The following is a 24,314-nucleotide window of genomic DNA, read 5'->3' as shown; positions in this document are numbered from 1 at the left end:
TGGGGGCGCCTGGCGGGGCTCAGTCGGTTGAGCGTCCGACTTCGGCTCAGGTCATGATCTCCCGGTTCGTGGGTTCGAGCCCCGCGTCGGGCTCTGTGCCGACAGCTCGGAGCCTGGAGCCTGCTTCCGATTCTGTGTTTCCTCACTCTCTGCCCCTCCCCTGCTCACGCTGTGTCTCTCTCTGTCTCAAAAATAAACAGTAAAAAAAAAAATTTAAAAAACATCTATCAGTGTCATATTTTGTCAAATGCTTCTTCTACCGCAGATGTTTTGATCACTGGTTTTCCTTATCTGTTAAGGGGAATCGCAGTGATCGATTTTTGAATATCACATCAGCCTTCCAGCCTTTAAACAGATCCCATGGTGGTGTTGTCTTCACTATACACATTGCTGTACGGTATTCAATATGCTAACATTTGATGAGGATGTTTGTGTCTAAGATCATGAGAGATATTGGTCTAACTGGTTTTTTTCCCCCACTTTTTGTGTATGTGCTTTGTCTGGGTACCACAGACTGGGCTGGGGGGTGTTCCCTCTTCTATTTTCCGGAGGAGACTATATACAGTTAAATCTTTAAATGTTTGGCTGAATTCTCCAGTGAACGAGAGGGCCTGGCAATTTCCCTTTTTTGGGAGGTGGGGGAAATTTTTAATTTTTTTTAATGTTTATTTATTTTTGACAGAGAGAGACAGAGCATGAGCAGGGGAGAGGCACAGAGAGAGAGAGAGAGAGAGAGAGAGAGAGAGAGAGAAAGAGAATCCGAAGCAGGCTCCAGGCCCTGAGCTGTCAGCACAGAGCCCAACGCGGGGCTTGAACTCATGGACCGTGAGATCACGATGTGAGCCAAAGTCAGACACTCAACCTCCTGAGTGCCTCCAGGCGCCCCCTAAATTACAAATTCAATTTGGATAATTTAGGTTAGCAAATCATTATTAGGGCTGATGTCTGGTTTTTTTTTTTTTTTCTTTCTTTCCTTTGCTCCTTTTTTCTTACCTTCTGGTTGGAAAGTTTTACATTCTTTAGAGAGCCATCTTGATTTAGATGTAATATAATAATAACAATTCAGCTTACTTCTGAGGTGATGTTTTGGGCAGTACGGTTCTGTATCGTGTGGTTTCCTTAGCGCTTGCTCTAGATATCACAGCAAGTGCTCGTGACTTAACCTGTCATATCACTGCTTTATCGCTTCTGGTGGGAGAGCGAAATGCTACTTTCACTGAAGTCCTTGCACCACCACCACCCCCCCAATTTCTAAATGTGCTTGTTTGAGTGTTTCCTCCACATACATTAAACACTGTACCAAATGATGTTACAATTTTTGCTTCAACCATCCAATGTGATCTGAGAAACTCCCAAGGTGAAGGATGGTCTATTATATGTACCCCCATTTCACCCATGCCATGGTCATCCCTTCTTTCCGAAGCCCCCAGCCTCCTCTTGTTACCATTTTCTGTTTGGAGGGCTCCTTTAGCCAGACTTTAGGGGTGGGGGCCTGCTGGAAACAGAGTCTCTCCGTTTTCCTTCACCCCAGAGTGTCTCTGTTTCCCCTTTTGCATCTGAAGCACAGCTTTGCTGGGTGCAGGAGTCCCGGCCCAGGGGCTCATTCTTCCTCTGCGTTGTTGGACAGTCCCTCCGATACCGCAGGTGAGTCCAGCATGGCTGGCAAAGGGGCAGTCAGGAGTCCACCAACAGGAAGTGATGGGGAGAGTAACAGAGGAACACTTCCCAGATGGTTTTATGAATCCAGTATTATCCTGATGCCATAACCTTGCAAACACGGTGCGGACTGAAAACTACAGACCATCTCTCTCATGAATATATGTGAAAAAAAACTCTGAAAATGTTTGCAAATAGGATTCAGCAATATACAAAAAGCATGACACATGACCGTGTGGGGTTTAGCTCAGGGATACAAGGCTGGTTCAACAGTCAAAAGCCAATCACTGAGATCCATCATATTAACAGGCAGGAGCAGAAGTCATGCTGTTATCAATAGATGCAGGAAAACTGCTTGACAACGTCTAGCATCCGTTCACGGGAACAGTTCTCAGGAAGCAAGGAACCCAGGGAGCCGCACCAGCTTCATAACCAGAAGTAACAAACCTCCTGGAGTTAGCGTTACACTTAACCCCAAGCTGAATGCTTTCCCCTGGGAATTCGAGGGGGCGGGCTCCCACCGCTGCTGTCCCACACAGAGCCCCAAGTGGCAGCCGGTGCAGCCAGGACAGGAAAAGAGGCCAACAGCATTCAGCCTGCAAAGAACGAAAATAAAGCTGTTCCCGTTTACGGATGACGTAATTGTCTACATAGGAAGTCCCAAGGCACCTACACGACATCTTCCGGAACGAGTGGTGTATTCGGCAAGGCCACAGGATACAAACTAAGTGTACAACAATCAGTTGTGTTCTTATGCTCTGGCAACAAACACAAGGGAACCAAAATTTAAAATTCCATTTAAAGGCACTCAACAGTTTTTAAATGCAGAACTTACATGCTGAAAAGTGTGGCGTGCTGGTGGAAGGAACCAGAGAGGATGCAAATAAATGGGGGCGTCTGCTGGGCACGGGTAGGAAGACTCGGCAAAGAGGCAAAATCTCCCCAAACTGCTATGCAGGTTTAACACAATTTCCATCAGAATAGCAGCAGGAGTTTCTGCACATACAGAGAGGATTGCCCTTAAATGTTCACAAAAAGGCAATGGAAGCACCAGCTAAAACAATTTCAAGGGAGAATGGACGCGGAGAAATTAGCCTGCCAACTTTGAGACTTAGTCTGGAGCCACGGTAGTCAACACTGTGTGGTGCTGGGGCGCCTGGGAGTTCAGTGGCTTAAGCATCTATTGATTTCAGCTCAGGTCATGACCTCACAATTCATGAGATCGAGCCCCTCGTCGGGCTCTGTGCTGACAGGACAGGGCAGCCTTCTTGGGATTCTCTCTCTGCCCTTTTCCCGCTCATGTGTGCACACACACTCTGTCTCTCCCTCTCTCTCAAAATAAATTAATTAAAAAAAAAAAAAAGATCGTGTGGTATTGCTGGGAGAGACGCACAAATGTTGGACTTTCTCGGAAGTTATTTTCCACATAGTGTGATTCCTTGTTTGTTCTTTTCTGTCAATGCCGACAGCATTCCACAGTGTGCACCTGTTATGGTCTGTTTAACTGGCCAGCATCTGGCTATTATAATAAAGCTGTGACCAACATCCATGTATGGGTTTTCGTGGGGACGCAAGTTTCCAGGGAAGCAGAAGTCAGAAGTGACACGAGAATAGTGATTGAATGTAGGTCAAGCCGTACCTGCAGCCAGGTACATGCACTAAATTTCTCCGTTACTGCGAGGTTTCCATCACTAGATTTATGATGCCAGTTAGTACTAACACATCAGGTATCATACAGTATCTCAAACGGAGACTTGAGAGATTATGATTTGGGGGAGAGCCTTTTCTAAGTGTACATGACATAAATGTGAATCTTACCAGTAAAGCCTCACAAGTTATGTGATCTCGGGATAGTGCAAGTATCTCCTATTGATCCAGAAACATCGCTTTTTCCTTATGAACCAATATTGAATCTTCCCTCATTTGGTTTCACTGTTGTAGTGATCGTACAATCGCTCAAACTGAAGCTGGACAGAATTATAACTTGCAGGGTATTTATAAATGGAGCTCATTTGGAAATGAATTTCCTGAGTGCACTGTTTCCTTTCCCGGTGTTTCAGGACAGGGAAGGACAGTATTGGTTGTAGCTGGCTATCAAGGTCCCATAACAGGGTGTTTACGAAGGGCTCACAACCAGGGACACTCAAAACATACTATTTGCGTACCAAGAGCTTAACTTACTCTAGTTACAAGATCTGTTTAAATAAATTTTGGTTTTAAAAAAGCAGTTATACGTAACATCCCTTACTTCAATATTCCTCACAAACGTCCGTGTTCAGAGCTGTGTCCAGTAGAATGTCTCTTGTCCTTCTGTCTCAGGGTCCAGTCCTGGAGGAGGTACCAGGGAGGAGACGAGAGGAGGCCAGGTCTGGAAAGCGCCTTGACACCCAGAACAGAGCCGGGGGGTGGGTGGGCGGGCGCTGGGAGGCCTGACCATGGTTCACCTGGCAGGGATGTGTGAAGAGCTTCAGGGCAGTGGTGTCTGATATTTAACTTAACCTGACTTTGTTTCCGACTGGACTGTGGTCTCTCTCCCTTTCTCCCTCTGCGTCAGTACAAGTTGTTCACACAAGAACTTTATCTTGGAAAATAACATAAAGCATGTGTCTTCATCTGGGGTCAGGCTGGGAAAGATCCCAGCGAATGGGAGTTCTGGAGGCAAGATGACAACGGGACAGATAACAAAGATGAGAAAAGCTGACAGAGAGAGGCCCCCTCACCGCCCAGAATTGCGACACCTTGGAAAGGGCAGTGGGCTCCCCAGAGTGATGGGACACCTTGGTGACTCCCTGGGGCTGGAGGACTTAGGGCTCCCTGGTCACACCTGCTTACTGGAGGTGCGTGTGCAATGTGTCAGGGGCTCTGCTTGGGGCCGGGGACACCGTGGAGGTAGGATGTGAACGCGGCGCCCGCTCTCAGAAAACGCAGGGTTTACAACAGTATTTCTCTCGGTGCCGGCCACTGACATCGGAATCCGCTTGTGAAACAGGTTTCAGGGCCTAAGGCAGACGCTCTGGCTTTGCGGAGTAGGACTCTGCACTGTGGATAAGCAGGATTCTCGCATCGGAGAAGCAACCATTGGCCGACCTTCGTGTTCACAACGGCATTCCCACTCGGGCATGCAATTCCACGACCGTTCCGAAAAGCCGAAGCCGAGAGGAGGTTAAACGATGTTGAGAACAAGCCCGAGAGATGGGAGATTCGGACACCTTTCCGAACGGCAGGCGGGAAAGACATCTCACGTGGAAGTCAACTCGTGCTAACCGGGGAGGCGAGCACCCGGACCCTCGAAAGGACTGCGGTGATGGAGCACCCACAGCGCGCGCGTGTTCCAGTGTCGTCCGAGGTGCCGCACGCCCTGCCAGACCCGGGGTCCCTCGGGGCCCGGCCTGGAGGACGAGGACGCCGGAAAGGGCCCTGGGGCGGCCAGGTCCCCCGCATCCCCTCTCCCTGCCCCGCCCCAGTCCCGGGCCACCTTCCCGGCCTCGGACTGGCTTCCGGCTCCGTGGGGGGGGGGGGAGGGGGGGGCGGGGGAGACCCAGGTGATCTGCAGGTCCGCCCGGGGCCGGCCTCGGGGCCGCGGGCGGGAGGGGGGAGTCCCGGGCGCAGCATCTGCCAGCGCCGGGGCGGCCTCGGGACCCCGGCGGAGTCCCGCCGACGCTCTCCAGCGTCTCTGTCGCAGCCGCAGGCCCAGGTCGGGCGGCCGGACCCTGCGAAGGCCGAGCGAGGCGCAGGCGCAGGGGGAGCCCAGCCGGGGCGGCCGTCCAGCGGGAGGAGCCCACACCCGTCGCCCTGCGCCTGCGCCTGCGCCTCGCGCCCGGACGCTCCTGACAGGCGTCGCGCGGGCACCCCGGCCGTGACGTCACGGCGGCGCGCCGGCCGCGGAAGAGGACCCCGCCGCGACCGCGTCCCCTCGGGTCCTTGAGCCGGTGCGGACCGCGGAGCCATGGCCTTGAGGCTGCTGAGAGGGCTCCCCGCGGCGGCGGCGGCGCGGGGCCTGGCGGCGGTCGTCCAGCGCGTGGTGAGCGGCAAGCGGCGGGCGGGGGGAGGTGCCGGCCTGTCCTCCGGCGCCGACTCCCTCACCTCCCCGCGCCTCGGGGCCGCGGCTGCCGGGGTCACTCGCGGGGGGACACCCGCGGCCCCCGGAGTATTCGGTCCTGAGTCGCGGGCAGGTTTGCTGGGGGCCGGGAGCTTCTCCAGGCCGTGTCACCTGAGCTCCAAGCACAAGGCTTGGAGGGGAGCGGAGGTGACTCGGCCGCCGGGCCGCCGTGGCCTGGGAGGCCAGCCTGCAGGTGCCCCGGTGCGGCCGGACGACGGGCGCACGAGCAGGTGCGGCCGAGCCTAGGAGAGCCCGGGGCCCGCGCTCCTCATCCACGAAGTAAGCGGCATCCACCGCTGCTCGGTGAAGCCCAGTTGGGGCCCAGCCCTTGCTGGGCGCCGCGGGGATGTGACTGTGGAGCAGAAAGCGAAGAGAAGGCGTTCGGTTAGATCTGAAGGGATTAGGACTTCCTATGGCTGAGAACAGTGGGATGACGTTGACGCAAAGAGAACCAAGGAAGCAAAAGAACCGAGGCCGGCAACCTTAGGGAACTTTCTTTTGTAACTGTGGTCGCAGAGTAGCGTCTTTGCTTGCTAAGGGCTGGAACTACATTGGTGTCAAATTGTAAAGGGACTTGCTTGACCTCCTTCCTAAAGATTTTGATGAGAGGATTTTAGATAGAACAGTGCAACTGTCTTATCAAAGTCATATACGTGTTTTTAGGCGATAACTCAGGCCGCCAAAGAAAAGTGGTTATCTTTTTAATATCTGGTGTCCTGGGAATTGTGATAGTGGAAGTGAGGGACCCAGAATAAAGGAGGTGATATTTTGCTATTTTGCTGCAGTACATGCACTAGACAGATTGCTCCCCCGCCTCCCCCCGCCCCATAACCGTTCACTTCCTGGTACTTTCTACAGCGGATATAGATGAACTTCAGTAAGTGGGAGAAAAATGAGTAAGATGAAAAGGGTACACACCTTGTTACTTGAATACGCAAAGGAATGGGAAATGTGTCATGAAAGATCAGTTATTCCATATGATTCTAGAGAGCAGTAAACGGGACTGAGGATGGGAAATTGTAGAGTACTACTGTAACTCTGTAAAAAAGCACTTCCTAAAGATTTTGAAGTTGGGGGCGCCTGGGTGGCTTGATCGGTTAAGCGTCCGATTCAGCTCAGGTCATGATCTCACCGTCCGTGAGTTCAAGCCCCGCGTCGGGTTCTGTGCTGACAGCTCAGAGCCTGGAGCCTGTTTCAGATTCTGTTCCCTCTCTCTCTGCCCCTCCCCTGTTCATGCTCTGTCTCTCTCTGTCTCAAAAATAAATAAACATTAAAAAAAAAAAAAAGATTTTGAAGTCGGGAAATGGCTGATTGCTTGACCAGACATTACCGTGCACCTGCTTGTGCCACATCGGTGCTATGTTCAAGTTGTGGACGCAAATGGAAACAGTTTGCGCATGGCTCATATGTAGCCTGGAGGAGGGGGTGATTAATGTCTAGGGTTCAAGGTACAATATGATCAACATCTCCTTATCATCTCCTCTGCTTTTGCCTGGTCCACTTGGCATAGGTGAGCCTGGCCCTGCTGGCTTGCAGCACTCTGGCCTCCGGACATTTGTGCGAACAGTTTCCTCTGCCTGAAAGACCCTCTTCCACATGTCCACTTGGCCAGTTCCCTCAGCACCTTCCAGTCTTTGCTCAAATGTTACTCTTTCTTCAGAGTCTCCGTAGCCACCTGTTGTAACACACAGCCCGGCCCATGTGCCATGCTGCCCTCCACAGCACTTCATACGCTGTTGACAGTTGAGTCCTGAACAACACAGGTCTGAACCGTGTGGGTCCGCTTATTTGCGATTTTTTTTTTTTATAAGTACAGTGTTGTGAATGTAGTTTCTTTTCCTTATGATTTTCTTGGTAATTTCTTTTCTAGCTTGCTTAATTTAAGAATACGGTGTATGATACATGTACAAAGTGTGTGTTCATCAACTTTTTGTGTTACCGGTAAGGCTTCTAGTCAACAGTAGGCTATTAATAGTCAAGTTTTTAGGGAGTCAGAAGTTGTACGTGGATTTTCAACTGCATGGGGGGGGGTGTCGGCACCACAAATTCCTGTACTATTCAAGGGTCAGCTGTAACTTCTTCTCTGTTTTGTTGTCCTGTGCAACCCTTTTGCTCATATCCACATCCCCAGTTGTCTAGAAAAAGCACACTGCATCGTGTGGGCTCCTAGTAAATACTTGTTGAATGAATAAGTGAACATTTTTTCATACAGTTTTTGGCTATTTTTAATACTTTGAAAATAAGCTGTGAGTTCCTATTCTTCCTTATTCTGTCACTATTCCTTATTGATGTATACAACTTTTATATACACTAAGGATTTTCTTAGTTGCTTGCCTTTTGATTGTGTTACTTTCTGTGAGCATGTGTTGTGTGCTGTGGAGAGTAGATCATGTGGCTTTTGAGCAGAGAACGGGTGTGTTGGAGACAGGAGACGAGATGTTGCTCTGTAGGTGAGAGATGTGAGGATGTCTGCACAGTCAGTGCAGTGGGGACAGAGGCAGGACATTTCACTCCTGAGAGGTTTAAGAGTTAAGTTCAATAGGATTTTGTGAGTGCCTGTAGGGTTGGAAGGAGGAGGAGGATAGCCAAGGTGATCCTGTGTTTGCTTGGTTTTGCTTGGTGGATAGCGGATAGGGAACTTGGGAAGGAAAGCAGATTTGGGGGTTAGGGTACGGATGTTAAATTTCAGTTTTAAGCCTGTTAGTTGTCAGATACCTTCAGGACTTCTGGATGGAGCTGTTTAAAGGCAGGTAACCAGGTCCAGAGCTCAGGACAGGAATCTGGACTAGAAAAATGCTCTGTTCCCTTACTCCTGTCTTCCCTTCGCCTCCTCCTCCCTGCCTTTCTTCCTTCCTTCCTTCCATCCATCCATCCATCCATCCGTCCAACTTATATTGAACATGGTAAGCATATTCTGTTTCAGGCCCTGTTCCAGGCCCTGAGGATTTAACAGTGAACAAAACCAACAACCCCCCTGTACTTATGAACTTAGGCTGGGGGGTGGGGCAGGGAGACCGGTAATTAAATAACTAGGTAATAAAAATGTAGATGTTGGCTTTTTTTCAAGTTTATTTATTTTGAGAGAGCGTGCATGAGCGGGGGGAGGGGCAGAGAGCTAAGGGAGAGAGAGAATCCCAAGCAGGCTCCACACTGTCCGTGCAGAGTTTTGAAACAGTTCCATCCCACAGACCACGAGATCATGACCTGAGTCGAAACCAAGAGCTGGATACTTAGCTTACTGAGCCACCCAGGTGCCCCTAGATGTTGGGTTGTTTTTCTTTTTTTTTTAACGTTTGTTTATTTTTGAGAGAGAGAGGGAGACGCAGAATCCGAAGCAGGCTCCAGGCTCTGAGCTGTCAGCACAGAGCCCAACATGGGGCTTGAACTCAGGAACTGTGAGGTCATGACCTGAGCCAAAGTCGGATAGATGTTGGTATTTTTATCACCAGAGGTCTTCTTGGCATTTTTACCTAATAGCTGCTGGTGCCTGTGGGAAGTGGAATGCTCACTCACGTCATGCTGTTGTGTTTTCCAGGAAGGAATTCATACAGGCGCCCAGTGCAGGCTACAGTATGGCCCTTTGGCATACATACTCGGCGAAAGAACAACCAAAAAATTCACAGAATACAGCAAAGTGATAACTGTAGACGGCAATATATGTTCTGGAAAAGGCGAGCTTGCAAAACAAATAGCAGAGAAACTAGGTACGGATGTATGTCACGTGGAGTTCCTTTCTCTCAGGTGCATCGTTGCTTGTTTGAGTTTGATTTTCCTTTCGTATAGACTGGGTGGAATTGGGCCCGAGGTAGGTATTTTACATTTTTAAAATACACTAAAATCTATTTTTAATCTTTCGGATTTGGAAAGATTTTTAAATCCATACTGGCTGTCAGTTTGCGTTGGAACTTTTTCTTGATAATGTCAGCAGAGCACGTTCACGTGAGCGGTCTCACCCGAGCTCTGTGACGGCCCTCCGGGGTGGGGCCCTGATCACTGCTGTCGCTTGCAGACGGGTGAGCTCCGGAGGGGGCTGCTGTCGCGCAGCTGGTGAGTGCGGAGCCGGGACCCGAACCACATCTCCTGACTCCCGGTGAAGATGCCGTCGTACTTCCCGTGGTAGCTGACGGGCTGAGTCGCACGTTGGGGGCTCCCCGCGGTCGTGGGCCGCTCTCCTTTTCGGGAGGAACTCCCGCGAGGGTACCAGGGACACACTGTAGGCCGGCCCTTTCGCTGACATGCTTGTCTTCCACGAGTGCTCTGGACACGTCGTCTTTAGTGTCCTGTCTGGACGCAGGCGTGAGGGTAACTTGCCCCGGGTCCTGTGCCACCGGCCTCCGCCCTGTATTCGGATGGGGCTTGCTTTCTGTGAGTCCCTGCTGCCCGCCGATGGCGGGGGAGGCGTTCGCATCACCTTGCTTCTTCTCAGGCTTGAAGCACTTCCCCGAAGCCGGGATCCACTATGCGGACGGCGCGACGGGAGACGGGAGGCCCCTGGACGTGGAGCTTAGCGGCAGCTGCAGCGTGGAGAAGTTTTACGAGGACCCGAGAAGTAACGACGGCAACAGCTACCGCCTGCAGTCCTGGCTGTACGCCAGCCGCCTCCTGCAGTACGCGGACGCCCTGGAGCACTTGCTGAGCACGGGTACGGTGTCTGGGCGGCGCTCGGGCGTGTCCTGCACGTGAACCCCTTCTGGAATCGCCATTGTAGACTGCCACGAAGCAGAGCTTTTCTTTAAGGGCGTTTGTGGGGGCAGGTTCCGTCTTTTTAACAGGATCATAAATTCCCCGAGACCCACGCTGCTATTGCTTCGGAATGAAAGTCCCCAAATCGTGTTTCATTTTCGCGTGCTGGAGCGAGGGGTATGGATTGTGTGGAATTTCTGTGCCGCCGGTGTAGGCATGGCAGTGAGATGTATCAAAGCCGTGGAAGAAAGAGAGAGCCTCTAAAGGGCGGTGAGGAAGTGGAGTCAGACTCCTGCACACGGAGCTGTGAGTCACACAGAGATGTGACACACAAAGTAAGCTCGTCCCTAGGGCCCAGAGATGGGCTGGGATCCGCCATCAGTCCACTGGGGAGCAGCCAAACCTGGAGGAAGTGCAGCGGTGGTGGAGGCAGAACACGCAAGGCCCCAGGGGCCCGGACGACTGGAAGAGGGGTGTGTTTCTGGAAGTCACTGGAAGCCGGCAAGAGATGGACGAGGACTGTGTGTTGGGGCGGGTACCGTTTGGAGTCTGGGAGACCAGCAGCAGGGCTCAGGACATAAAGTTAGCACAGAGCAGGGTCCAGTCCAGGAGGGACTGCGTTATCCTGGGCACCAGCAGCGTGGGTGACGCCCGGCCCCTACCCCAGCGTGCCCTAAGAATCGGTAACAGACGCCGGGGTGCTTGGGCATAGCTCCCAAGCCTTGGCGGTGCTGAGTTCGCAGGTGGAGATGACGTGTGTGCACGTGAGAGGAGGGGGTGCAGGTTGTATGAGCCTTGTGTCCGCCCCTTACGGCAGTGATGGCCACGCCCGGTCGCCAGTTACCTGGTGAGCCATTTACAGACCGCTCAGCTGCCGCCTGGAGGGTGTGCTTCGTGGGGTGTGAGGATGAGGAGGTACAGCATGTTTGACGGGGACCCTAGGTGACTGACGGAACTGGTTTGCAAAGCGGCATTTGGGAACCACTGCCAGGAGGGTTCCACGTATACGACACAGGCCAGGAGGTGCAGGATTCGCTCTTGACCGAAACGGTTACAGAGGAATCTAGTTTTTGTCTTGGGTGTTCAGAACGTCCTTAGTGGTACTTTTCCTTCTATGAACGGAAGCCCTGATTTTCGTTGGTGCTGCTTCTAAGAAAAGATGCGGTCACTTCGTGATGTTCTGTACCAGGACCTGGCTCACGGGAACTGGTTGGTGGCTTGGGATTAATGCTGACACTTGGCTCATTCCAGATTCTTTCTGAAGCATACTTCACCTCTTGGGACTCTCCCTTTCTTAAAGTGAAGAAGAATCACTTTAAACAAAAACTTACTCGTCTCTCTCTGTGTTGTACTAACCGTTAAGTGTTTTGCGAGTGCCCGTTGCGTGAGGTGCATTCTAGGAGCTGGGGTTCAGAAAGTGAAGCCCGCACCCTCCCGGAGCTTACGTTTTCCTGGGGAGATGAACAGTAAATGTGGGGGAGTTCAGTGCCACGTCAGGTCGTGAGAAGCTGAGGAGGGGTTTGCCGTGGGGCCGGGGCCCTGCTTGCAGGTGGGAAGGTTGGGGAAGGCCTCTATCCTGGCACAGCAGGGCTGAGCCCGGGGGGACCGGTGCTCGGAGTGGCTGTAGTCACAGGAGGCCCCTGTGACAGGAGTGCAGTGAGTGAGGCCGGAAGTGGACGGGATGAGGTCAGAGAAGTTGGCTGGGCAAGATGGGTTTTCCTCTGGAGGAGAGAGGAAGCCACTAGCAGATTTGAGCGGAGGAGTAACACAGTCTGGCTTGAGTTTTGCAAATGCCCCTGTGTTGCTGTGAGAGCAGCCGGGAGCGAGCACGGAGGCAGGGCCTACTTGGTGGCGGGGGCGGGAACCTTGCCAGCAGTGAGGAGGCCTGGCTGCAGGGAGGCAGCTGTGGTGGAAAGGTCAGGCTCTGGATGTGCTTGGGAGGACGCCGGTGGTTTGCTGATGAACTGGGCACGGGGGGGGGGGGGGGGTGGAGAGGTGGGTGCCGCTGGGGTCTGGCAGAGCCGTCGGGGTGTGTCGGGATTGCACTGAGCAGGTGGGGTGGGAAAGCTACGGAAGCTGTGAAGCACCTTCCTCGTAACTGGGCGTTTCTGCTGCAGCCGGCGGAATGAGATGAATGTTACGTTGCCCGAACCAGAAATGTTCTAGTTCTTGAAAACAGTGTCTCGCTTACGAGCACACATACGTGTGTTTGAACGGTATGGTAGAGAACTTGTCTCTTTGTAAAGTGAAATTACTCGTTTCCGGGGCCTTGGGTTTTTTACCTGTCTGAACTTTGAATTTTGTTTCCCTGTTTTTAACCAGGACAAGGTGTCGTATTGGAACGTTCCATCTTCAGCGACTTTGTTTTCTTGGACGCGATGTATAACCAAGGATTCATCCGGAAGCAGTGTGAGTCGGCGTTGCGCTCAGGCCTTCCTGGACACGCTGTGTAGCTTCGCGAAGGCTCTGGTAGACTCCCCACGCGGTCCCCGCTCTTTCCGTGCACGTCTGTTAGGCAGACGGATAGAAGCTAGTACTTGTTAAATTTCCACAGGAAGAAAGCGGGTTCCTTGCACCCTCTTTTCCTCCTAAATTCCCTTCTCCAGTGGAAGCAGGGAAGCGTTCTGGATGCTTGAACAGCTCAGCTCCCGGATTCCACCCAACCTTCCTGAGCTGCCCCGACCCTCTTCGGTCTTGCAGGATACCGCAGCCACTTTCTCTGATCTGTGGTTTAATTTCCCTGAACCGGCCAGTTTTTTAGTGTATTATCTTGTACATAATCGGGATGCCTTCTTTTTCTTGTGGCTGCACCTGCATGCCGGCGACACCATCATCCTTTCCCTCTGTCTGATGTGGTGCTGGTCTGCCGCGTCCAGGGACGGTAGCCCCGGTCGGGTGTTGGGGAAGGTCTGACGGTGGCAGACGGACAGGAGTGAAGGCCTCTTGGTTCAAGGTGGCCTGACTGGGCGGTTATGGAACCACGTCAGGGTGGGCAGGACGTGTGAGTAGGAGTGCGCCAGGGCGGGGCCGGGAGAGCCTGTGCCGTCTGCCTGCGGCCGTGTCCACCTGAGCGCTCGGCTGGCTGGAGCGGTGGTGGCTCACGCCTGGAGGGCAGAGCGAGAGCGCTCGGTGAGTGACTGTGGAGAGCGAAGCAGGCCAGGAGACGGCCTGGGATGGAGGCGCCCGGCGGTTGGGGTGCCCGCCCGTGCTCGCGGGAGGGGCCGCGGCGCCCTTGCTTCTGGCCGTGGACCTCGCAGGCTATCCGAGCAGCAGCTGCAGTCAGAGAGCCTTTCCGGGACGTGGGCTGCGTGCCGGGCTTCGTTTTAGGCGTCGGGGATCTGGGGCGAGGAGACGGGGAAGCTCCTGCCGTCCTGGCCAGGGCGGGGCCGGCATCGAAGCAACGTGGACGCCGTTACTCTGTGACCCCGTGGAAGCGCCCAGAACTGTGGCTGGGAGACGGGGTGCGGTCCGGGACGGCGTCCTGGGTGAGCCCGGAGCAGGCTGGCAGCAGGGCAGCGGGTGAGCGAGGTGCAGCGTGGCAGGGAGGCCGGCGCGGGCGGAGGACGGCCCAGGAGAGGCAGGTAGGGCGGGAGGAGGGGAGGCTCGTGCCCGGGCGGGGGCGCTTGGCTGTTTCCTGAAAGTGGCGAGGAGCCACCCAAGGTGTCGGGTGTGGGAAGGATGTGGTTGCATTGCGTTCGTTCGTCTGAAGTACGTGTTCGGTGAGGGGACGTCCAAGGACAGGAGGCCAGAGGTGGGGATGTCAGAGCAGGATGGCACGCCGACACCACAGCGGGCAGGGCACAGACCCGGCGGGGCAGGGCGGGGCAGGGGCAGGCCCGGCAATCGGCCTTGTGAGGAGGAGGCCGGGCAGTAACTGGGCTCAGCAGGCTTCTTGCCACGTGAAGAGGACGGGGCGCGGCAGCGGGCCGAGGAGCGTGTGAGCTGGGGACCCCTGAGGTGGCCAGGTGGTTGCGTGTCCTAGACGCGGTCTGGGGGATTGACGCGGACAGAGGATGCACTTATCCTGGGAGAGTCGGGAGAGGGAGTGAGGACCGAGGCCAGGGTCCTTGGGGCTGGCTTCCGGCTCTCTGGGGAGGGAAGCCCGCTGCAGAATCGCACCCAAACGGGGTCGGTGAGGTGGCAGGGGCACGGTCGTCACCGAGTGTGTGGGATCTCGTGGGACGGGAACGGAGAAGTGACCCAGGGTGGGGGGCAGTGGCGTTCGTGAGAGTCAGTTCTGTGTTGGGCTGGGAGAACAGATTCCTTTGGGGTGGACGGCGCACGCACAGCCAGGGGTAGGGTCCCCTCAGAACACGCCCAAGGAGGGGCACTTGGCGGAGGAAGCGGGAGGATAGACGTCTTGCCTGGGGGTGGGCAGGACCAGACAGGAAGCCGGGATGAGGCCGAGTGTTAGAACGGTGCCCACAGTCCCGTGAGGCTGGGTCGCTTACTTGGAGTGCACCACCGTCGTAGCCTGTCCCTCCGGCCCAGACCCTTGTGACCTTGGGTCAGAGGTCCGCCTGAGTCACCCCCAAAGCAGGCGTCGCTAGCAGTGGTCACCGGGACTTTTCTTTACAGCAAAGTAGTTGTCTTTCTGTGGCTCTTCGTGTGATCGCTTCTGGAAGTTTCTACCATGTGAAAATCTGCAGATGGTCGTTTCTTGACATTGCTGCTGTGGCGGGTGAGGGTGGTGGTCTCGTTCCAGCGACCCAGAATGTGCTCTGGCTGCCTTTCCGGTGGCATCATTGTGCGCCAGAGGACGTCCAGGTGCAGGGTGTTCTTGGAAACGGCGCGGATGGGGTTCGGCATCACCGGCCGTGCGTGGCTGTTGTGCGTATGGCTTGCTCAGTACGGCGACAGCCTCAGGAGGATTTCCCCCAGCCTTCACCGCTTGCTGCTTTGTTTTCTCATTACTAAATCTGCTTCAGAAGGTCGGTCTGCGTAGCTGATTAAATTTACTGAAGTAGGTTGAACCCGAGTACACGTAATCAGATGTTTTTCAGTTGAGTTTTTTGAAAAGTAAAGTATGTACGAGACGTCCACGACGTGGACACCCGTGGGTGACAGACGTGTCCCGCTCGTGTGTGGCAGGTGTGGAGCACTACAACGAGGTGAAGAAGGTCACCGCCTCTGAGTACCTGCCTCCCCACGTGGTCATCTACATCGACGTGCCGGTTCCGGAGATCCAGAGTCGGATTCAGAAGAAAGGAAATGTAACCAGCTCTTAAATTCAAGACCCCGCTCGTTTTGCGTGTCCTCGTTGTTGCGGTGCCAGTGCTCGCGGCACTTGGCTGAGTCGCCACCTTCCTTCACGGAGCCGGACGGCACCCACAGCGGAGCCCCCAGAGGGTGGGCCCTCGTGCGGTGGATGGAGGGGGGTCCCGGCGCAGTCTCTGCTCTCCACCGGAGCCCCGCGGTCCCTGGCCCCATCTCTCTGTCGTCCCCCGTCCCCTAAAGCACCCTGTGAGGCCGGGTCAGTGTCCTGACCACTTCCCTGTGCCCTGCACCTTTCTGTTCTCGCGCGGGGCCTCCGTGCCCCGGTGTCTGGGCAGACCGAGCGTCACTTCAACACCTCTCGGTGCTTCACTCCCGTTGAGCCCTGTCCCTGTGTTCCTGCCTGCCGAGCCTGCAGCGGCCGAGCAGTGAGGTCCACGCATGTGGCGCCGGGCGAGACTCGGTTAGGTGGCCTGGACACTGCACACTGAAGGTGCCCGCCGGCCATGGGGGCGTGACGCGGGGGACAGGGGTCGTGAAGACCGTCGCCGCCCTTAGGACTGGTTCTTGGGAAGCACTGCTCCCACTTAGGGTATTTGTTCCTGACATGTGGTGACAGCGTAGAGTTGTGTGAGGGGGACGCGTAGGCAGTGTATCAGGCGGAGGTAAATGCCACGAAGAAACCAGGGAACAGCGATGTGACTTGACCGCAGCGTGGCTGAACTGGAAAAGGTCTTAAATTCTGAAGCTTGCTGCTCGTGATTGGAGTTGTCAGTTTCCGAATTTGGCTTAGCACACTTGGAGGTATAGGGGGGTGAGAGGTGGAGAAGCGGGAGCGGGCTGGGTGTGTGAGCGGCGGGGAAGCGAGAAGGACGGAGGGAGCGGGTGGCGGAGAGGGGGGTGAGGGGGTAGGGGAGAGGTGGGCTGGTCCTCTTGTCTTGGGCGCGCAGCGGAGCGGGCAAGCCAGGCCCGGTGTGTGTGCACGCATGCACACCGTGTTCTTTCTGAGCCTGTTCGAAGCACGCGTCTGAAGGCCTGTGCAAGGTCATGCCGTGGGTTCCCTGGGCAAACAGGTTAATCCTGACCGATACCGAGGCCCCTTTTCTGTCGTCCCTACGACACCCACAAGTTGTTCCCAGAAAACCGCGTTTGTTGCTTGTTTTCACGTTTTACACGTGCACAAGTAAAAGAAAGAGACGCCTAAATGTTTCACGCTTGTTTTTTTCTTCTTTTGCTTAGCCACACGAAATGAAGGTCACCTCGGCCTATCTGCAGGACATCGAGAACGCCTACAAGAAAACCTTCCTGCCTGAGATGAGGTGAGCCACGCGCGCGATTCACACGTCTTCACACGCGGCTCCCTGTGCGCCGCAGCCCGGGGGGTTCACTCTCACCACGGTGGGTGTTGTGCGGCACGTTGTGCGCTGAGGTTTGCGAGGAGGCAGGACAGCACACGTTCCGGCTTGATCTGGTGGGGTCTTGTTGTTTCTTGGCTTGCTTGTTTCGTCCATCTTCCTTCTTTGTTTTACTTCTGAAATCACGGGAAGCCGGAAGCAGACCCTTGCCATGTTTCACGATAGGGTGTGAGCATCAGAGGACTCCTCTGACACCTGAGCTGGCAGCTGGACGTTCATGTCTACCCAGGATTGCTCGGCAGTGCCCCCTGCTGGTACAGAAAATTCAGGAGGATAAACAATCCCTACGGGTTCTAAGAGTTCTTCTGAAAGGTCATTTGGAATTTTAAATGAAATCCCACCAAACCCTCCTGTGTCTCTCTTTTCTCCTGTTCTCTTCCTTTCCTGAAGGCGCAAAGCGAATGTGTTTCCGCCCCCTCCATGTGGCCCATCCTCGTGTGGTCGTGGGCCTCCCTCGCGTCCCGCCAGAATTAGGTTGTTTGATTCTTTCACTGAAGGTTCCTAGCAGTATTTCTTAAACTTTCTGAAACTTAACCCTCTTGGTACCTAAAAATCTCATGCCTTTAAGATTTCAGAGTATAAATTTGTGAATAAAAACTGTGGTAACTTTGGAAGAAAAATCTGGTTTTTAAGTTGAAAACTAATTTTTTAAGCGTGAGCATGGATACTTACTGCCGCCGCCGTCTTGTGACAGGCCCCTTTCTGGCAGCGGTACAGAGGGTTGAGCTGCGGGCCCCCTTCGTCCCGTCCCGCTGCTCTGTTTGTAAGACCAGAGGTGCGGAAACACCTCGGTTTTGTAAACCTGCGCCAGGGCAACGTGTGGAGGTGTGTGAAGAGGCAGAGGGAGACGGTGGACCGCAGCGCGTCAGTTCCGGAAATGCCTCTGGAACATCTTCGGCTGCAAAACAACTGAGAACGGCAGTCCTGGCCCCGGTTGTTCCCCGCAGATTTTCCCGTAGAACTTTGGCTCATAACGCCTGAATCCTGCAGTCGGGAGGGGATTTCCTTTCACTTGGTGGTTATTTTGAAGACCGTCTCCTTGAGGGCTTCCAGATCACAAAGTGTGTCCGGCCGCCCCTAAGTGTCCACGGCGTGGTCTGGCTACCCGTACTTGCTTTGTCCCGGGACCCCCTCCTGGGGCCGCACTTGCCACGCTCGACAGCTCACGTGCGCCCCTCCCGGGTCCAGGCAGGTGCCGCTTCCCTCCGGTGGCGCCAGAGCCCGGGGCAGAGCAGAGCAGAGCACACACCCTCCCGGGCCGGGGCGGCCGTACGGCGTCGGGCTGTGCGGGCCTCGTGGATCGCTCACGGGGTCTGCACGTCGTCGCCCCGCGTTAGCGTGACGGTTCCTCAGGGTGAGTTTTTACCCATCTCGGTCGCGGACCCGGAGCCGCAGGAAGCCGCCGAGGCACACGGCGCACGCGTCTCGGGCCAGCGCGCTGAGCTGGCTGAGTTTACACACGGCGTCGCAAACGCTGTCCCAGGCCCGCCGGCGACCGCTCCTCCTCCCCGGCGTCCTTGCCCGCGGTCCACTTTCCGAGACGCAGGTTGGGGTGCTTCCCGCCTCACCGAGAGGCCCCAGCGTGGCGCTCAGGGACCTCGGGAGCCAGCCGCGCTGAGGTGAGGTGCTCTGGTGGGCAGAGCTGTGTTCTTGGGACTTGACCTGGGGCCTCGGGGCCTTTGCTAATAAGTCCGGGTAGGACAGTGCCGCCCCGATGAGAAACAGAGAGCCACGCTCTGGGGGGACGAGCTCTGCCTCTTGGTCCTGCTGTGATGTCTGTGTGCCCTGTCTTCTGAACAGATACGGCCTGTGCATTGTCCTGGCTCAAGCCATGTGGGTTTATGGGACCCGCTTAAGTTGGAGGCCATTTGTCACAGTGAACACGTACGTGAGGTTTTCTGTGCAGTCTGCCTTATGTTAAGTGTTCACAGGCTCAGGTCACAGTGCAGCGAGGGACGTACGTGACTCCCAAGGTGTTCTCTTAGAAATTCACTGGACCTTGACTGGAACCACAAGTTTTATGTAAAACTTTAAGCAATCTACGACGAGTAGGTTATCTAAAGTATCTAAGCGTTCGTGACTTAGAATTTGTCACAGCTTCAGAGTCTGGAGTTCTCTCTTGTCCAGCAAGAGAGCGGATGCAGAATTAAATGCGAGAGAGGTTAATGTCCGGGAGGGTACGAGTCTTGAGGAAGGGTCCTCGCTCCATATTTATTAGGGTCAGAAGGCTCGCAAACGTGATGGACGTGCAGAAAGAGACAACGAAACAGCGATCGTCAACTCGTGTGTGTCGAAGCTATGTGGTGTTAGGGGTCTGGGTCAAAATCATGGCTGCCCGAGCAAACTTGCCTAGGGGATAAGACAGATAGAGCATGCTACCTCAGGGTCAACACGACGCTTTTTTTGCGAATTAGCTCCGGGCAGTTTCACCCTGCTCCGTGGTCTGTAGCCTGTTTACGTGTTTACCTATTCTGGACCTTCCGTCCTGTGAAAGCAGCTTTCCGTTCTTGTCCTCTGCTGGGGGTGCTTTGCCCTGTTGACCTAATCTCCGATGCTTTAGTCCTAAACCTTGTTAACGCAAAGCTGCAGGCTCGGGGAATTCCTAAACTTATTCCCCACAAGAGTTCAGGAGGTGTTTTCCCACAGGAACGATTTTAGGTTTCCCGGGCATGTTTATTCGAAGTCATTTGGTTCAATATTATGTATTTACGGTGACTCACCTTGGAAGAGAACATTGTTAGAGTATCAGTAATTAAGCAATAAAATCAAAATTGCTTAAGAGAAATTTTTTTTAGCTCGAATGTCCGTATTTGAAGCAGAGTGGGTTTACCTGACTTGAGGGCAACTGCCATCCGGGCTGGCTGTCCTGTCAGCTCTCCTCTCCCGAGCAGGCACGCGACGCTTCGCCGTGTTCTTACGTGTTGACCATGAAAGCATGGGGAGCGTTGCAGCTCTCGCCAGGAGACACAGCTACCCACCACAGGAATACGTTTTCTGGCTTTGAGAACACTTATGCTTAAAATCATTGGAAGGCCTGTGTTTTGTCCTTCTTACCTTGATTATGAAACGTGTCGGAAATGAGTTTGCACCGTGGCTTGGCTTCACACGCTCGTGAGGAGGCCTTTACGCTGCTCTGTTTGTAAATGTTGCCGTGACCGCTGGCGTCACGGGAGACACGGGAGGCACAGCGGTTCCCGAGACCAGGGCGGGGGGGGGGGGGGGGGGCTGAGGGGGTCCGCCGGACGTGAGTTCGCTCCACAGGCCTTGAGGGTGTCTCCGAATCTCTGAGATCTCGGCCACCCTCTTGGTTCAGCCTCCCTTCACAGGCCAGTGGGAACGAGGGGCGGGCATGACCCGACGGCAGGATCTTCTGCCATCTGTCGCTCTGTTACTGAGGCGTTTGGCACGGGACACTGCTCGTTGTAGACACGCGGAGAATAAATATCGGGTGTGTGGAGTCACACGAAAGACGGAGATGTTAGGTTATGAAATCGGCTCTGCGAGCCATTTTCCATTGACCGTCTGGAGTCGCCAGTTCTGCACGGGCGGGGACCCTGTCCCTGTCACCGTGTACGCCCCACACGGTGCGTGCCGCCAGCGGGGACTTAAGAGGTGGGCTCAGTTACGTGTGTCGAAGGTATGTGTCACCGTATTCCTGATGTCTCCCGCGCACGCTCGTGACAGCTGGGTCAAGGACGCCAGACTGTGTCGCCGTGTGAGGAAGAGCCGTGTTGTTTCCATGCCAGCCGCCCTCCCTTCCTCATCCAGGGGAGGTGACAACCTCTGTCTCCTACGCACTTGGTTTAATTTTGACTCGTGGGACTTGTCGAGGGAAAGGACTCCCCTCTGCGTGCCTTTCTCCTCGTAGTGACGGTGAGAGGTTGCGGGCCCCTGAGGAGGGGCTGCGTGCGTCAGGTTCTCCGCTTGGGGGCCGCTCTCCCTCCAGCCACAACGGCCAGTGCACCGAGGTTGTGTTTCTAGCTCTGTGGGGTCATTATCAACCTGCTTATGGTTTCTGACCGTTTCGCCCGTCTTTGTGGCGATACAGGAAACGCAGTGACCTCATTGCAGCAAGAAACACTTATCTCGTTGGAGGATGTCTTGGAGTGCGCCATGCAGGCTTACCTGCAATTTCAGTGCTTGGGGAGTTTTTTCTTACACTTGGAATGAATGTGAGTCCACAGTAACGATACGAATACAGACGCCTTCCCTGCACTAACTCTACTCATTACACCGGTGACCTGTCGAAGGTGGCCGGCAGTTGGCGACGTTCGGTGCCGTTGTGGAGGGTCGCACGTGGATTTCAGTTTGAGCGTAACTCGTACGTTCTTGGACTCTCTGTCAGCGGGAGGGTGCTGTGGTGTAGACGTCGAAAGAGAGAGTGGCCTCGTTTACGCTGTGCAGATGATCCTTGGGAAGTAGCAGTCTGTCCTTGACATCCTGCTGTCCCCTTTGCTGGATGGGGGTGAGGCATTCCTGTGGTGACGGGCCGTCCAGTGGACCTCTGGTCTGGGTGGCCTTGCTGGCCTCTGGCCGGGGTTGGGGCGTCAGGTCTCCCACTGGCTGGTCTGGAGGTGGCGGTGGGGGCAGACTTCCCATCTGTGGCTTGTGGCGGTCCAGTCGTCTCCTGGCTGGGCAGCTGGCCGTCCAGGTGGCAGTCAACGTGGCGGGGGGATAGGCAGAAGTGCTGGAAATGGCGCTGTCCCCATCTGGGATCCAGTTGTGACTTTCCAGTGTCCAGACTCAGGCCAGGGACCGGGGGAGTGAGCTGCTCTGCCCTGCTGCGGGCCTGGGCTGATAAAGGTTATCCGGAGGGCCGGTTTGTCTCCTAGATTCTAGCAGCTCAAGTAACCTGTCTTTCCTCTTCCACCACATGGCCACTCTCTGTGCCCACGCCTCAGTGAGGCCCCGGGCGCCTTCGTCCTGTCCTGTAGCGAAACCCGTGGAGGTGACCCATGGACCCCGTCCCCCTTCGCCAGTGGTCCTGGCGCCTGTGGGGTGGGGGTAAGATCGTCAGAAGGGAAGTCAGAAGACGCACCCGCTGTCCAGCCTAGAGCACGTTTCTGCTGCTAGTGGGTCCTCCTTAGCCGTTGAGACCACATGAGCCAGCACGTGCCCAGCGTATCACCCTACCCTGTTCAAAGAATGGGAGGTTTCAGTGTTTGTGGTGATAGTTTTTAACGTTACGTATTCATTTGTGCATTAATGTAAGCTTGGAAAATTTACGTTGAATTCCATCTTGTTTTTTCTTGCAGTGAGAAGTGTGAGGTTTTACAGTATAGTGCAAGGGAAGCTCAAGATGCGGAAAAGGTAAGCAGTCGGCCGAAAGTTTGTGATTATTCTTAAATTTGTTTCATGTGTAGGGTTCTTATAAATCAGATAATCAGTTCAGCTCCCACCAGTCTTAGAAATGTCTATATTTCATAAGGTTTTTAAAAGAGGTACTGAGCCAGCATATCTCACTCCCCTGGTCATGAGATTTTGATTTTTATTTGAATAACTTAGTTTCTAGGATCTTAAAATTGTAGAAAATACATTAGTAAGTGCATTTTGTGAAATTCGAGTCAATCTCAGTGCAATGAGAACTTAATGAGTAATAACCAAAAACAGTGGAAAAAAATAATGCAGGAACATTTGCCTTCCCAAATAACAAAAACATGTTACAAAATGATGGTAAGAAAGCCATGTGGCATTAACACAAGAATTGATAAATGGCTAAATGGAGCAGAGCAGAGAGTAGAGAAGCAGTTGCATGTGCGTGTGCATGTGTGTGTGCGTGTGCGTGCATGTGAGACTGGCAAAGGCAGTGCCTTAAGGGAAAACAAAACATGAAGTAGAAGAAAATTATTATTTCTTAAATGGTGTTGAAGCAGTTGCTCATCCATTAGGCAAAAAGAAGGTCCCGTGTTTTAGAAGTTAATCATAAAATACTAAAAGGCAAAACAAAAGGTACAAAAATTCTGGAAGAACAGGTTTTATGGTCGGGGGCTGAGGTACAGGTGGTGACATCAGACAGTACCGTGGAGTTGACCGCTGCAGAGACAACGGGCCCGGTCGGCTCTGGGCACGAGAGGAGGAGAGGGTTATGGAGTGAGGTCTTGTCCACGGAGAGGGGGACGCTCCCTTAGGGCCCGGGGCCGCATCCGAGTGCAGCTCCGGGCCAGCGCCAAGGACTGCACGTGGCCCACTCCGCTTGGACTGCCTGAGTTCTGTTGACTTTTGTCCCTGGGAGGCGGGTGTGTTTGTCGTAGGCGGTTTTACGCCTGGACGGACCCATCAGATGCCACGTGTCCGAGCAGAAGGTTGCATTTGCTCCTAAGACCGTGCCATGCTTTCAGTTTATAATTGGAAGTACCCAAATTCCTGAGACTCAAGAGAGGACCCCGGGTGTGGCGTGTTTTGGGGAAAAGTGCATCTGAAAAGGTCGCCCCTCTGGGAGATCAGAGTACAGACTGAGGGTTTGGAGGCTGGGAACACAGATTGTTGGATCTCTTCAGGAAATGGATTAATTTTCTTGTTCTTTTGTTGCTTCCAGTGGCCAGGTCTCGTCTTCTAGAACGAAGTCCCTGGGGCGGGGGAGTCTGTCATGATCACTGCTTTCCCCCGTCTTGAGGCTTTTTTTGTCCCGTGCCTCGTCTCCCGGCCCGACGTGTCATTTCTGCGCCACCCACGTGTCAGCGGGCCGGGCGTGCACACTGAGGGTCAGCGCTCAGTCCCATTTCTTCACCGAAGGCTGTCTGTCCAACTTCCTTTCTTTTTGACTTCCATGGGGATTTTTCCTGCTAGGTGTTTGTGGCTTGCAGTGTATTAAAATGTGACCTCGTTTAAATTTCCAAAATGGGCCTCTGCGTCAGGCTTGGAATCGTTTGTGTCGTAGGTGGTGGAGGACATCGAGTACCTCAAGTACGACAAGGGGCCGTGGCTGGAGCAGGATGACCGGACTCTTCACCACCTGCGGATGCTGTGAGTCCCACGCTGCTGGGGACCACCCAGACGGGGCGCGGGGCTGGGTCTTTGAGAACAGTCCACGGCCCGCGGTAGAAACCGACAGAACGTGAAGGAGTTCTGTTTCAAGTTAGATGTTAACTGTGCCACCAGGAACGAGGTGCATTTCCTTTTTCCTTCAAACAGGCTCTTCCGTCCCCGAGTCGGACAGTTGATTAATCGATTGCCAATATCAACTCGGCAGATGCTTCCGTGTGCCGAGCCCTGAGCCAGGTGTAGAGGATTTAGGATCAAATAGCAGT

At 54.3% G+C, this 24,314-nt stretch overlaps 1 protein-coding gene across 2 annotated transcripts in view; it reads left to right on the top strand.

Moving 5' to 3' along the window:
* Window positions 1-5,564: 5,564 nt before the first annotated feature.
* NDUFA10 (NADH:ubiquinone oxidoreductase subunit A10) overlaps window positions 5,565-24,314 on the top strand; it is a 52,522-nt gene continuing 33,772 nt past the window's right edge. The window contains exons 1-8 of one of the 2 annotated variants that reach the window (XM_030325060.1): window positions 5,565-5,677; window positions 9,291-9,459; window positions 10,182-10,397; window positions 12,761-12,847; window positions 15,530-15,651; window positions 16,892-16,971; window positions 22,323-22,377; window positions 23,945-24,030. In XM_030325060.1, the coding sequence (XP_030180920.1) occupies window positions 5,603-5,677; window positions 9,291-9,459; window positions 10,182-10,397; window positions 12,761-12,847; window positions 15,530-15,651; window positions 16,892-16,971; window positions 22,323-22,377; window positions 23,945-24,030 (890 nt within the window). In that variant the 5' untranslated portion in view covers window positions 5,565-5,602. The remainder of the gene's footprint in view (window positions 5,678-9,290; window positions 9,460-10,181; window positions 10,398-12,760; window positions 12,848-15,529; window positions 15,652-16,891; window positions 16,972-22,322; window positions 22,378-23,944; window positions 24,031-24,314) is intronic. The other variant, XM_030325061.1, reaches the window with a different exon arrangement.

Source organism: Lynx canadensis, chromosome C1, assembly GCF_007474595.2.
Source record: "Lynx canadensis isolate LIC74 chromosome C1, mLynCan4.pri.v2, whole genome shotgun sequence".
NCBI lineage: Eukaryota > Metazoa > Chordata > Mammalia > Carnivora > Felidae > Lynx > Lynx canadensis.
This window is presented reverse-complemented; position numbering and strand designations above follow the sequence as displayed.